This window comes from Chiloscyllium punctatum, chromosome 4, assembly GCF_047496795.1.
Source record: "Chiloscyllium punctatum isolate Juve2018m chromosome 4, sChiPun1.3, whole genome shotgun sequence".
Taxonomy (NCBI): Eukaryota; Metazoa; Chordata; class Chondrichthyes; order Orectolobiformes; family Hemiscylliidae; genus Chiloscyllium; species Chiloscyllium punctatum.
This window is the reverse complement of record NC_092742.1, coordinates 33,085,977-33,100,645: the sequence shown is the minus strand read 5'-3', so window position 1 is coordinate 33,100,645 and position 14,669 is coordinate 33,085,977. Positions and strand designations below refer to the sequence as shown.

Here is a 14,669-nt window from a genome sequence, read left to right as displayed (position 1 = left end):
ATGATCTCCAACCTTCTTAAGCACTTTTAAAATTTAAATTTAAGTGCAATCCAGGAGCAACCCCAAAGAAAATACAAGTTATTTTTAGTGCTGTACAAATCTAAAACAAAAAATATTCAATTATTCATTTTATCCTCTGCTCACTAAGTCTCAATGTATATTATCTGCCATTGAGTTTGAGACTTGTTGTAGCTTGAGACTGCTAATCACATGCAGCCCATCAAATGGGTTTTTGTGGCAGTTGTGATACTTGATTATCTTAATTTTGGAGAATGCTGCCTCACAGAGGTATATGGAGTCAAAATAAACTTTTGCTTTAAAAGCACAGGATGACAAAGGTGGGTATTTTTCTCTGATTGAGTCCCCAAAGATCACTGATCCTTGATGTGACTTTCAATTCAAGATAATTTTGTATAGTAATGACCTCCATATCAACTCCACTGCCTTATAAATCAAACTCCTGGTGGAATCTGGTTGCCAATTCACTAAAGTCCACTTGAAGGGATAGACTTGTAGACAAACACGATGATCTGCTCCATCATACCTAATTCCTGAAATTGTCTGCTAACTTCCTCAGGTCTGCATAGATGTTGTTTGGATGGAAGTATTTTTATTTTATCTTTAGCATCTTCTCCAGGCCCTGGAAGTGTTGCAGTGTTTTGTTTTTTGATTGGGAGGACAACAGACCCAGTTTCACTTTGAACACATTCACAATGCTGATCATATGTGTACGTCCCTACCCCTCCCCTGCATGTGATAGCAAGCAACCATGCATTGTTTGATAGCTACTGCATACTTCATTCCTTGCTTTAAGCAAATATAGATAAGTTTAGGCATCAGATCGAAAAAAATATCTTTGCTGGACTTCTCTCCACTTAATTATCTAAGAGCATGGAGGCTTAGTTCACTGTAAGCAGCATCAGGTTCACTGAGTAAGGATTTAAGCAAATGGTGCTGAAGGATTCTTGCTTGAATCAAGTTTACAAAATTACCAACTGCTATTACATGAGAAATGTCCATAATGTTACTTGCCTTTGCTTGCTGGTGGATTATACAGCAGTTATTGACAAAGAGGAAATCAGGATCATTTCTGCAAAATGCAACAAAACTTGCATTTGTATCAAGCATGGCTGGTGCATCATCAGTTGGGCCGTAAATCAATTTTTTGATTGTAATCTTTTTCTCAAGAACGTAACCTTTGAATTGGTGGTAGACATCCACATGCTTTGCTCTCTCTTTCAAGCGCAAAAGGGCAAGCAGATTTAGTTAGTCACGATGTCCTTAAAAATCACATCCACCAAAACAAATCAGCTGGGCCGTGTTGGTCACATTGACGGATTCAAACTGCAGTAAGATGCGTTCATATTCCTTTAGTTCTTTCTCTTGTTGCTGAAAGACATCTTTGGACAGAGATTCGACTGGTTATGCTACTGTGGAAGCAACAAGTGACATGCTCCAGATTGCCACTATTATTTGATTTTAAAAGTCTTTGAATAAAGAGTCAGTGGTCACAGTCATTGCTTGTTTGCTAACTCACCATCCGTGAATGATTTCTTGTGTTTTTCCAGAAGATGGCAAAGGTGAAATACAACAGTGCTTCTTTGCAGGTTTTATCTTTTACTGGTTTAGAATAAAATTATGGTTGAACTTTCAAAGCAGGCTTCAACTTTCTTCGTCAAAAGAAGTCCATTCAAGGGAAAACTGTCATGGAATTTACTGTGCATTATTGTCTGGCATTGATCCAAATTTTCCATATTATTTAACAATATACTCCAGTAACATATAAAGCAAATGCTCTCATATTTTACAGTTATTAACAAATTCCTTTTCCCATTCTGCATGAAAATTGCATGTTTTTTTGGTTTCTTTCTAGAAAAGAATCTGGGCTGGGTTGGCAATGTTGATGGATTCATCAAATTGCCCTAACAAGCATTCATGGCCCTTCAGGTTCGGTAGAGGTTATTCATTCATCATTATTGCTTCATCATGTAGTTCATGTACTCACTCTGCGGCTGGTTATGTTGCAGGTCAGCATCTGGTACATCCAGAACTTTTTTGGGTGCTTTCGAGTGTGGAAACATGGAAGGTCACTTCTGTAGTTGCGATTAGTTTCCAGGTTACCTGATCAGGGCAACTATGGATGGGCAGTAAATTTTAGTACATCCAGTGATGCCCATGAGTGATTTTTAAAAGTGCTACATCTGTATACAGGAGAGAAGAAGTGGACTTTGTAGTCCCCTACATTGACTCTGGAGCACATGATGTCTCATGATATCAGGTTAGACTTCCTGCTGATTACCAGTGCCTCAACGCTGATTATCAGTACACTCCTGTGTTGAACAGCACTTGGAAGAAACACAGTGACCAGTGAACAAAACATAGTCTTTGTGGGGAACTTCAATGTCCATCGCCAATAGTGGCTCAATATCACATGTCAAATATCTGCCAGACTGGGCCTGAATCTTAAATCTTAAGAGCAAGCTTACTTCATCTCATCCTCAACAATCCATTGTCACAGATATATCAGTTTATGCAATTTTCACCTGGAGGACATCTTTAATCATATAGAACGTTACAGCTGTTGTGACATTAACAGCATGCTGAACAGGAAAACTTCAGAAAAGGTCTAGCAGCTCAAAACTATGCATGCATAAACTGCTGTGGACTACTGATGACAGCAGAATTGCACTCAATCACATGGCCTAGGACATCTCACACACGACCCTGGTTCAATGAGGCATTCAGGTAACCATTGCAGAAAGAGCATTGTATACTAAAAATAAAGTGTCAAGTCTGTTAAAGCTAAAGCACAAGAGTGCATGCAAAATAAACTGCGAAAACAGCATATTATTAATAGAATTAAGCTCTACAGGCTTGCCACATCCAATTGAGAGTAATGACGGATAATTAAACAACTAAACAGGAGGTGGAGACTTCACAAATATTCCCACCCTCAATGATGGGGTGACCCAGTATGTTGGTACAAAATGCAAGGCTGAAGGATTTGCGGAAGTGTTGGCCATCTTGGCCAACTGCTGACATCAACTGAATCACAAATGTCAATCTACAGATAATTTGATTCGCTCCACATGAAATCAAGAATTGGCTGAATACAGTCAGCATATAGGTGCTGGCAATATCCTAGCCGTAATACTGAAGTCAAGAAACAAGGTTGGGTTGGGGGGTGGCAACTGTACTTGATGTCAGAACTGGCATCTGACAGAGTGTGGCATCAAAAAGTAGAAGCAAAACTGAAGTCAATGGAAATCAGGAGATAAACGTTCCACTGATTAGAGACTCACCAAGCACAAAGCAAGATGGCGGCAGTTGAAGGAGGTCAATCATCTTGGTCCCAGCCTATTGCTGCAAGTGATCCTCAGGGTAGTGCCCTAAGCTCAACCATCTAGTGTGCCACTGACCTTTCCACCTTAAGGAAAAAAGTGAGGACATCACTAATGACTGCACAGTGTCCTTATGACTCCTTAGATGCCGAAGCAGTTCAGGCTGCATACGAAAAGACCCTGATGAAATTCAAACTTGGCCTAAGTGGTAAGTAATATTGACAGCAGGCAGATATCAGGCAATTAGAACCTCCAACAAGAGAGAAGCTAAACAAGATTTAATTCCCTCACAAATTTATTGGTGCCTTTCATGAACTTAATCACACATACCAATGTACAGTTGCACAAATCCCGGCAGGCTCTGGTAAGTTGTCAAATGGCTATTCTTCCTGTTCAAGGCTAAAATGTCATAGTTGGTCACTATTCATTAAGGTCAACATTACTGCACAGCTAAGCATGATCCTCCACTGACTGGAGGTTTCTTTGAGACAAAGTGCAATTGTAGCCCACCTATGTAAAAAGTTAGATACATGCATGATATGTGCTTACGTTATATGAGCCCATATGATTCTGTAATCACTTGGTATCACACCATGGATTTCTATTTCTGGAGTTTAGAAAACGGAGTGATTTGATAGACGTTCAATACTTCTGAATTGTTTTGACAGGGTGGATGTGAAAAGAATGCTTACTCTTGTGAGAATGCAGAACAAGAGGACACTTTTGAAATTATTGGTTGCCTTTTCAGAATAGAGATGATAATTGTTCTTTTCTCAGAGCGTTATGTGACTTTTCAACTCGGCTTCACAAGGTAGAATCATTGAGTATTTGTAAGGCAGAGGTAGATTGATTCATATTGGGCAAGGGAACAGAAAGGCTTGCAGGGACAAATGATTGTGTGGAGTTCAGGGGACAAACATATCAACCAAAATCTATTGAACAAAGGAGACAGCTTAAAGGGTTGAATGGCCTACTTCTGATAAGTTGTATTTAACAAAGACATAAGTATGCATTTGAATCTATGGAGGATGCTCAGTACTTTAGCATGTCGAGCTAAAGATGGAGCAGTTATTTTAGTTATTTGCATTGAAGTTTAAGTGGATGACAGCCTTAGGAATAAGTTATCAGAGTTCTAGTTTAATAAATAACTTCCCAACTGACAACTTACCAAGCTGTTAGATACTGAAATGAATATTACACGTGATGTTTGGGTACTGTATCAGGAGTGATATGTTGAGAACTGTACCAGGAGTGTTCTGGGCATGAAATAAAGGCAGCTTTGTTTTTTTTTAAACTTAAAGGAATTTTTGGGATTAATGGGGTTCTAATGTGTTTAGAACCTTTGAATTTGTACTATAAATAGATAGTTTGGATTTCTACTTTATCGTTATTTCTTTTGCAATAAACTTCAGTTTGGTCACAGAAGCAAAATCTTCAGCCTTATTTGCTCATGTGAGAGACCACTTTTCTAAAGCCAAAACAAATAAAATTATGATCTATCAAGCCAGGTTCCTGTCTGGCATCTGACTTGTCCAGTAATCATATCGGTTCATTACATAAAATAAAGCTAGCACAAAGCTATCATTACCTGTCATTAAAAACCCATCTGGTTCACTCACATCCTTTACGGTAGGAAATCTATCCTCCTTACCCAGTCTGGCCTACATGTGGCTCTAGACCTAAACGACGTGGTTGACTTTTAATTGCTCTCTGACATGGCTGACCAAACCATTCTATTTAAGGACAATTAGGAATGAGCAACAAATGCTGATCACATGAAATAATAAAAGAGAAAAGGAGAATCTGGACAAAATAATTAAGGAAAAATTTTTCCTCAGTTGAAGTTTTGAAAATAAGGCAGCACAGATCTAAGATAACTGGCAAAAAGCATGAGAAGCTTTTTCCTGTAGGTGGGGATCCGGAATGCGTTGCTCAAGATTTTACTGGAGGCACGTTCAATTGATCTATTCAAGAATGAAATGAGTTATTGTCTGAAAAGGAGGAGTGTACTTAGGTTACAGGGAGAAAGTGGGTGGTGGCAATAAGGGCAGAATAGATGATTCTGTGAAATTTAACCAATTTGTTATTGAACATTATTAAGTTGCTTCTATCACCCTTTAAGCGCATTCCAACTTTGAACAAATTGCTGCATAAAACATTCTCTTTAATTTTCCTTTTTTCTCAAATTATCTTTTGTTTTTGATTATTTTGTCACCTCAGTTAGCTTTGAAAGGAAAAGCTTGTATATCCAATGAAATTTCTATTCTCCCACTCCAAATGAAATAGTCAAAAATAGATTAGCAATACATTTTAAAAGCCTCTTTTCTCTAATCTGTGTTCTGAACAGTAACATGAAGTACAAGAAATTTAGTTCAATCATTTCTATAACAATGTTCAAACTCATATCAAATATATACACAAAGAAAAATCCAAATGAAATTTTGGAAAATTCTTAGCAGATTGGACAGCTACAACAGTATCACCTCATAAATGGCAGCAGACAAAGCAGGAAATATAGGTCAGTTAGCCTACCATGTCACTGGGGAAATGTTTGAATCCATGATGAAGGAGGTAGTAATTGGATATTTGGAAAACATAATACAATCAGAAAACCATAATATTATCAATATGCTTGTGTAGAAAGTAAACAATTTAAAACGTATTTACTGTGTTATACAGTTCTCTGAGCATGTTACAAGCAAAGTGGATAGAGTGGACAATTAGTCAGCTAAGCTTACATTCCTGAATGAACAAAAAGTAGTATCTTTGAATATTCTAAACATAGTTCAGTAACGTGCTTGAGATTATATTAGTTTCAATGGAGAATTGGCTGCCTAACACAAACAAGAGAATCAGAATAAGTGGGTAATTTTCAACTTAGCATACTGTAACCAGTGAAGTCCCACAGGGATCAGTGCTTGACCTCATCTATTTATTTTATATGTATCAATGATCTGAATGAAAGTAGTAAGCGTATTGTAGCCAAATTTCATTACAATACAAAAATAAGAAAGAAAGCACTTTGTGAAGTGGATATGATCTGATATTGGGTGGGGGAGCTGTTACAGAAGAGAAACAATGGATTTCCCCACTTAAAACAGATGAGGAATTTCTTCTCGAGCAGTGTCATTAATATTTGGAGTTCTGTTTCACTTATGATTTGGAGGTGTCGGTGTGGGACTAGGGTGTACAAAGTTAAAAATCTCACAACACCAGGTTATAGTCCAACAGTTGAATAAAGGTAATTATGAGGGCATGAGAGAGGAACTGACTAAAATAGACTGGAAGCAGAGGCTAACCGGGAAGACACTAGAGCAAAAATGGCAGGAGTTTGTAGGTATAATTGAGGACACTGTACAGAGGTTCATTCCCAAGAAAAGAAAGATTAACCGGGGAGGGATTAGACAACCTTGGCTGACAAAGGAAGTCAGGAAATGTATTAAAGAAAAAGAGAGATCCTATAAAGTGGCTAAGAACAGTGGGAAATCAGAAGATTGGGAAGGATACAAAAGCAAACAGAGGATAACAAAGAGTGTAATAAGAAATGAGAGGATCAAATATGAAGGTAGGCTAGCCAGTAATATTAGAAATAATAGTAAAAGTTTCTTTCAGTACATAAGAAACAAACGACAGGCAAAAGTAGACATTGGGCCACTTCAAACTGATGCAGGGAGCCTAGTGATGGGAGATAAGGAAATAGCAGGAGAACTTAACAAGTACTTTGCGTCAGTTTTCACAGTGGAAGACAGGAGTAATATCCCAAAAATTAAAGGGTGTCACCGGGCTGAGTTGAGTATGGTTGCCATTACGAAAGAGATAGTGCTAGAAAAGTTAAAAAGTCTTAAAATTGATAAATCTCCTGGCCCCGATGGGATACACCCTAGAGTTCTGAGAGAGGTTGCTGAGGAAATAGCAGAGGCATTGGTTGAGATCTTTCAAGAGTCACTGGAGTCAGGAAAGGTCCCGGACGATTGGAAGATGGCTGTAGTAACCCCCTTGTTCAAGAAAGGATCAAGGCAAAAGATGGAAAATTATAGGCCAATCAGCTTAACCTCGGTTGTTGGTAAAATTCTAGAATCCATCATTAAGGATGAGGTTTCTAAATTCTTGGAAGAGCAGAGTCTGATTAGAACAAGTCAACATGGATTTAGTAAAGGGAGGTCATGCCTGACAAACCTGTTGGAATTTTTTGAAGAGGTAACAAGTAGGTTAGACCAGGGGAACCCAGTGGATGTGGTCTATCTGGACTTTCAAAAGGCCTTTGATAAGGTGCCACACGGGAGACTGCTGAGCAAGGTGAGGGCCCATGGTGTTCGAGGTGAGCTGCTGGGATGGATTGAGGATTGGCTATCTAACAGAAGGCAGAGAGTTGGGATAAAAGGTTCTTTTTCAGAATGGCAGCCGGTGACGAGCGGTGTCCCGCAGGGTTCGGTGCTGGGGCCACAGCTGTTCGCATTATATATTAATGATTTGGATGAGGGAACCGGGGGCATTCTAGCGAAGTTTGCCGATGATACAAAGTTAGGTAGACAGGCAGGTAGTACTGAGGAAGTGGGGAGGCTACAGAAGGATCTAGACAGGTTGGGAGAGTGGTCCAGGAAATGGCTGATGGAATTTAACGTGAGCAAGTGCGAGGTCTTGCACTTTGGCAAAAAGAATATAGGAATGGACTACTTTCTAAATGGTGAGAAACTTAATAAAGCCAAAGCACAAAGGGATCTGGGAGTGCTAGTCGAGGATTCTCTAAAGGTAAACATGCAGGTTGAGTCTGTGATTAAGAAAGCGAATGCAATGTTGTCTCTTATCTCAAGAGGGTTGGAATATAAAAGCAGAGATGTACTACTAAGACTTTATAAAGCTCTGGTTAGGCCCCATTTGGAGTACTGTGTCCAGTTTTGGTCCCCACACCTCAGGAAGGACATACTGGCACTGGAACGTGTCCAGCGGAGATTCACACGGATGATCCCTGGAATGACAGGTCTAGCATATGAGGAACGGCTGAGGATACTGGGGTTGTATTCGTTGGAGTTTAGAAGATTAAGGGGAGATCTAATAGAGACGTACAAAATAATACATGGCTTTGAAAAGGTGGATGCTAGAAAATTGTTTCTGTTAGGCGAGGAGACTAGGACCCGTGGACACAGCCTTAGAATTAGAGGGGGTCATTTCAGAACGGAAATGCGGAGACATTTCTTCAGCCAGAGAGTGGTGGGCCTGTGGAATTCATTGCCACGGAGTGCAGTGGAAGCCGGGACGCTAAATGTCTTCAAGGCCGAGATTGATAGGTTCTTGTTGTCTAGAGGAATTAAGGGCTACGGGGAGAACGCTGGCAAGTGGAGCTGAAATGCGCATCAGCCATGATTGAATGGCGGAGTGGACTCGATGGGCCGAATGGCCTTACTTCCACTCCTATGTCTTATGGTCTTATGTTTTTATGTTTATTTGGAAGCACTAGCTTTCGGAACGCTGCTACCATCTGATGAAGGAACAGCGCTCTGAAAACTAGTGCTTCCAAATAGACCTGTTGGACTATAACGTGGTGTTGTGCGATTTTTAAACTGTTTCACTTAGAACAGTTGAGACTTGGTCATTGAATATATTCCAGGCTGAGTTGGGCAGATGTGATCAACAACAGATTTTGTGGCTTCTGGGGAATAGGGTGGCATACCGCCTACTCCTACTTCTTACGCTGTTATACAGAATGAGAGAAAATGGGACTCACCAACAAGTACAACCATTAGTAAATAAATGTACATGACGTTGTACAGTTCACACATACATAGGCAGCTCATCAGTTATATTGCTGTGCACAAGAGTCAGAATTATATAGGCCTTACATTACCAGGTATAAATTGTTTAATTTTAATGAGTTATTTACAGTATATATGAACTAAAAAAATACAAATAGCTGCATAATCAATGAAATTTACCACAATTTTAAGTTAGTAACATCCTGTGACATTTTACATTGAATTAAGGTGAGTGCTGCTTTCAAAGGATATAAAGTTATATGAAGAAAGATAATTGGATCAGGAAGCAGTTGAAATTTAGTCCCCATTTTAACTATATTATCTTTATTTTCATATTTTGATACTTCCAATATCCACAACTATGTGGGAAATGTATGCAAGTTGTCAGATTGTTATCACAACTGACATTTAACTATACTGAGTATGTTCTCCCTATTCAATTTCCTATCAAAAAGAGATGAACTTCTATACATTAGTCACTGAACAATGATCATCCATATTGAAGTAAAACTGTAAAAACAGTAACTTTACCAAATATTGTCAGGCAGTTGACAAATTGTGCTCTTGTATCGTGCAAGAACAAGTTTTGCTCAACACTCAAATGATGCTCGATCATCTTTGAACCTCACACAGTAATCAAAGGTGTTTTACATAAACCTTTTCTATAAATGCTTTATGGGAAAAATCAGAAATACTGTGATCAGAAAAAGGACGTTAAAAACTGGTACAAACAATATATTTAAGACTATAACAAGCTGAAAAAGGTGTTGAGAATAGGGAAGGGGAAGGCATCAGTGTCAAGGTTTGTGCTGGGTGGGTGAAGACACCCCAGTCAAGGTTCATTGGGGGGGGGGGCGGGAAAGAGGTGAAAGCACTTCAGTCAGAGTGGGTGGGGATGGTAAAGGCACTTCAGTCAGGGTGGGTGGCAATAGGTGAAGGTACTTCAGTCAGGGTGGGTGGGCATGGGTAAACATACCTCAGTCATGGTGTAAGGGGGGGGGTCGGGTAGAAGGCACCTCAGTCAGGGTGGTTGGGGTAGGGTGCGAAGGCACCTCGGTCAGGGTGGGGTGCGAAGGCACCTCGGTCAGGGTGGGTGGGGTGTGAAGGCACCTCGGTCAGGGTGGGTGGGGTGTGAAGGCACCTCGGTCAGGGTGGGTGGGGTGGGTGCGAAGGCACCTGGGTCAGGGCGGGTAGGGTGGTTGCGAAGGCACCTGGGTCAGGGCGGGTAGGGTGGGTGCGAAGGCACCTGGGTCAGGGCGGGTAGGGTGGGTGCGAAGGCACCTGGGTCAGGGCGGGTGGGTTGGGTGGGTGCGAAGGCACCTGGGTCAGGGCGGGTGGGTTGGGTGGGTGCGAAGGCACCTGGGTCAGGGCGGGTGGGTTGGGTGGGTGCGAAGGCACCTGGGTCAGGGCGGGTGGGTTGGGTGGGTGCGAAGGCACCTGGGTCAGGGCGGGTGGGTTGGGTGGGTGCGAAGGCACCTGGGTCAGGGCGGGTGGGTTGGGTGGGTGCGAAGGCACCTGGGTCAGGGCGGGTGGGTTGGGTGGGTGCGAAGGCACCTGGGTCAGGGCGGGTGGGTTGGGTGGGTGCGAAGGCACCTGGGTCAGGGCGGGTGGGCGCGAAGGCACCTGGGTCAGGGCGGGTGGGTGCGAAGGCACCTCAGTCAGAGAGAAGGACACCTCCTCCCCTGTCTACACTGTTTCGGAAGCTCACAGCTCCCCTGCCCTACCCGAATCCATCCCCAGCCTTAGGGAGGGGGAGTGTGTGTATTTTGTTTTCTCCTTTGCAACACGACGTCGAACGCCACTGCGGCCGCTCCTCTCAGGGCCCGAACAGCCGCCACCTCGGCCATTTTAAACAGTAATTTCCGCATCAACTCACTTTCTCGTGAAATATCGCCTCCATGATGGACGATGGACCATCATCCTGTGCGGCGGACCGCCCCCCCAATAGGGCGGGGTCAAAGCCAAGAACCAATCAACGGCCGGGACACGCGCACGCGCACAGCCGTCCCTGCGACGTAAACAGTGAGCGGCCCTGGGCCCTGGGCCCTAGACCGGCCTTGGCTTTGAGCCCGACACTGACCGGACTCACCTTTCCACGGAAATCGATCAAACGATTGGGGATTTTAAAGAAATCAATATAGACCCGGGATTTCCTGAATCCCACTTGACGCAATTCTGCTGCCGGCGGAAATGTACAATTTGTTCCGTGCAGGACCAGACAGGAATGTTGACGCCGTGTTCGTGTAACGTATGTGTAGCCAGTGTGAGGTTGTACAGGAGCTTGACATGATCAGTCTCAGGGCGAAAAAAACAATACATTGCAGATACTGGAAATTAGTCCCCCCCCACACACACAGCACAAAAACTGCTGGAGTTTCTCAGCACGTCAGGCAGCATGGTAAAGCATGGGAGATTAGAAATGTCACCTAATTAGCAATTCTATTAATTTGGACGACATGGTCAAGTTGGGCTGAGGGGTCTGTTTCTGTACTGTATACCTTTCATCTGTCTGATCAACTTCAGTTAGAAGGTTGCCTGCGGGCATTGACAGAGTTGTAGAGGAAGCAGTTGGGGCCTCCTATCTTTATGAAATTTCATAGTGCAACTCTGGTGGCATTGGGAGATATAGGCGAAAGTGAGGACTGCAGATGCCGGAGATCAGAATCAAGATTAGAGTGGTGCTGGAAAAGCACAGCAGGTTAGGTAGCATTCGAAGAGCAGGATGGAAGGCCTCTAATCATGGTTTCCAGTGTCTTATTACTGCAGTGACCTGGGACTTCTAGGATTTTTCGTTGTCACCAGAGCAACCCACAGCTGTACAATTACAAGGGCTGAATTGAAGGACAGTGGTTGGATTTGCATGTACCTGATTTTGCTGTTTGTAGACAGCCGTAGTTGTGGGTATGTTCGCCGAGGTGGGAAGTTGATTTTGCACGTTTCGACCTCTTTCTAGGTGACATCCTCAGTACTTCGGAGCCTCCAGTGAAGCGCTGCAGTACTGTATCTTCTGGAATTTATTTGGTTTCATTCCTGCTGTGTCTGCTACCTGAGCTGCAAATCTTTCAACAAACCTTGTAGACAGTATAATTTTCCAGTGCTCTTGCCTCGCCTTTAGATGCTAATGGTAAATGAGATTGTGTTGCAATATTGCATCCTCATGAAACCAACTATTGCCCCTTCATTCAAAGGATGTGGGCATTTATTTCCCATCCTTGATGCCTTGAGAAAGTGGAAGCAAGCTGACTTGTTTGGTTGCAGTACATTTTTTTTTTAGGTGGTCGCACAATGCAATTAGGGAGAAAGTTCCAGAATTTTGACTCAGTGACACTTAAGGAGTGGCAATATATTTCCAAGTTAGGGATACTTGCAGTTGATAGTTATCTGCTGGGTGGATGTTTGGAAGGTGTTGTCTAAAGAGCCTTTTGAATATTTTTGTGTACCTACTACATACTTCACATTGCTACTATTGTGAATCAATATTTTAATTCTGTTCCCAGTCAGTTCACTGCTTTGCTCCAAATAATGTAAAACTTCTTGAGTACTGTTGGAGCTGCACCCATCCAAAGAAATGAGAAGTATTTTCCATTGCATTCCTGACTTGTGCTACGTGAGTGAGGTGGTGAGGTACGTTACTCACTTCAGGATTCCCACCCTCTGTCTTCAGCTGTAGCCAATGTATTTGCAAAGATAGTTGAGTTTTGGTCAATGGTAACTCCCAGGATGTTGATAGTTGGGTATTCTGTGATAAAAATGACTTTAAATGCCAAGGGTCAATGGTTAGGGTCTCTCGTTGTAGATGGTCATTGTCTGGTACTTGTGTGGCATGAATATTACTTGCCACTTGTCAGCTGAAGCCTAGCTAGTGTCCAGGCATTTGGAAATTGACAACAAAAAAGATTTTTAAGAAAAACAATACACATTTTTAGATGTGTCATGATTCATTTGTAGTACTTTGCCTGAGTTAGAAGGTTGTGATTTCATGTCCGATTCCAATTACCCGAACGTAAAATCTAGACTGACACTCTAGTGCTGCATGATTAAAATGTTAAACTTGGTTAGAATAGTTTGAAAGCAGGATCAAGTAGTTGAATGGTCGATACTTTTCGTCATTTATATAAATGATTTCGATGTGAACATAGGAGGAATAGTTGGTAAGTTTGCAGATGGCACCAAAATTGGAGGTGTAGTGGACAGTGAAGGTTACCTCAGATTACAATGGGATCTTGATCAGATGGGCCAATGGGCTGAGGAGTGGCAGATGAAGTTTAATTTAGATAAATGTGAGGTGCTGCATTTTGGAAAAGCAAATCAGAGCAAAACTTATACACTTACTGGTAAGGTCCTGGGGAGTGTTGCTGAACAAAGAGACCTTGGAGTGCAGGTTCATAGTTCCTTGAAAGTAGAGTTGTTGGTAGATTGGATAGTGAAGGAGGCATTTGGTATGCTTTCCTTTATTGGTCAGAGCATTGAGTATAGGTGTTTGGAGGTCACATTGCGGCTGTATAGGACATTCGTTAGGACACCTTTGGAATACTGCATGCAATTCTGGTCTTCCTATTGGAAAGATGTTGTGATACTTGAAAAGGTTCAGAAATGATTTACAAGGATGTTGCCAGGGTTAGAGGATTTCAGCTATAGGGAGAGGCTGAATAGGTTGGAGCCGTTTTCTCTGGAGCATCAGAGGTTGAGGGGTAAACTTAGAGGTGTATAAAATCATAAGGGATAAGTAGACAAGGTCTTTTTCCTGGGGTGGGGAAATCTGGTACTAGAGGGCATAGATTTAGGGTGAGAGGGGAAATGATATAAAAAGGACTTAAGAGGCAAGTTTTTCACACAGAGGGTACTGCATGTATGGAACAAGCTGCCAGAGGAAGTGTTGGCGAGGCTGGTATAATACAGCATTTAAAAGGCATCTGGATGGGTATATGAATAGAAAAGGTTTATAGGAATATGGGCCAAATGCTGGCAAATGGGACTGCATTAGGTTAGGATATCTGGTCGGCATGAATGACTTGGACCGAAGGGTCTATTTCCATGCTGTACATTTCCTATGACTCCAGATTTCTTCCTTATTTGTGTGAAAGGCAGGGATGTTTCTTCATTATCCTGGCTATGTTTATCACATAACCTACATCAATAAAACCAAAATCTGTAATTATCACATTGCTGTTTGTGGAACTTTCAAATTTAAGACAATGATTTTCAGACTGATGTTTGTGGAGAATTAATAGGTAAACCATAAAATAATCTCTGAAATGAATGAGAAACAAAAACAAAGTGGAAAAGAGAAGCTATAAAAAGGCAAGCCACCAGTTTTCTATAAACTATATATAGTCAACGTTCAGTCCACACAAACAGAAGATGACCCCTGTTGAATACTGGCCTTCTTCAGAGTGATGGGTACCTCAGACTGTCATGATTTTCATAATTATATCTCAAATTTACTTATGAAGGGAGAGGATGAAAAGGAAGGTGGGAAATTAGCAGATGCATGAACATGATACCATGGTGCATTCAATTTGGATGCATAGATAGATAGTGTGCCATTATATTCACCATCTGCTGAGTATTTCCAGCA

The 14,669-nt window shown here is 41.8% G+C and overlaps 1 protein-coding gene across 2 annotated transcripts in view; it reads right to left on the bottom strand.

Moving 5' to 3' along the window:
- Window positions 1-11,046, bottom strand: part of atxn3 (ataxin 3) — a 59,168-nt gene extending 48,122 nt beyond the window's left edge. The window contains exon 1 of one of the 2 annotated variants that reach the window (XM_072568333.1): window positions 10,968-11,046. In XM_072568333.1, the coding sequence (XP_072424434.1) occupies window positions 10,968-10,991 (24 nt within the window). In that variant the 5' untranslated portion in view covers window positions 10,992-11,046. Of the gene's footprint in view, window positions 1-3,302; window positions 3,395-10,967 lie in introns of those variants that run through there. The other variant, XM_072568334.1, reaches the window with a different exon arrangement.
- Window positions 11,047-14,669: the final 3,623 nt, after the last annotated feature.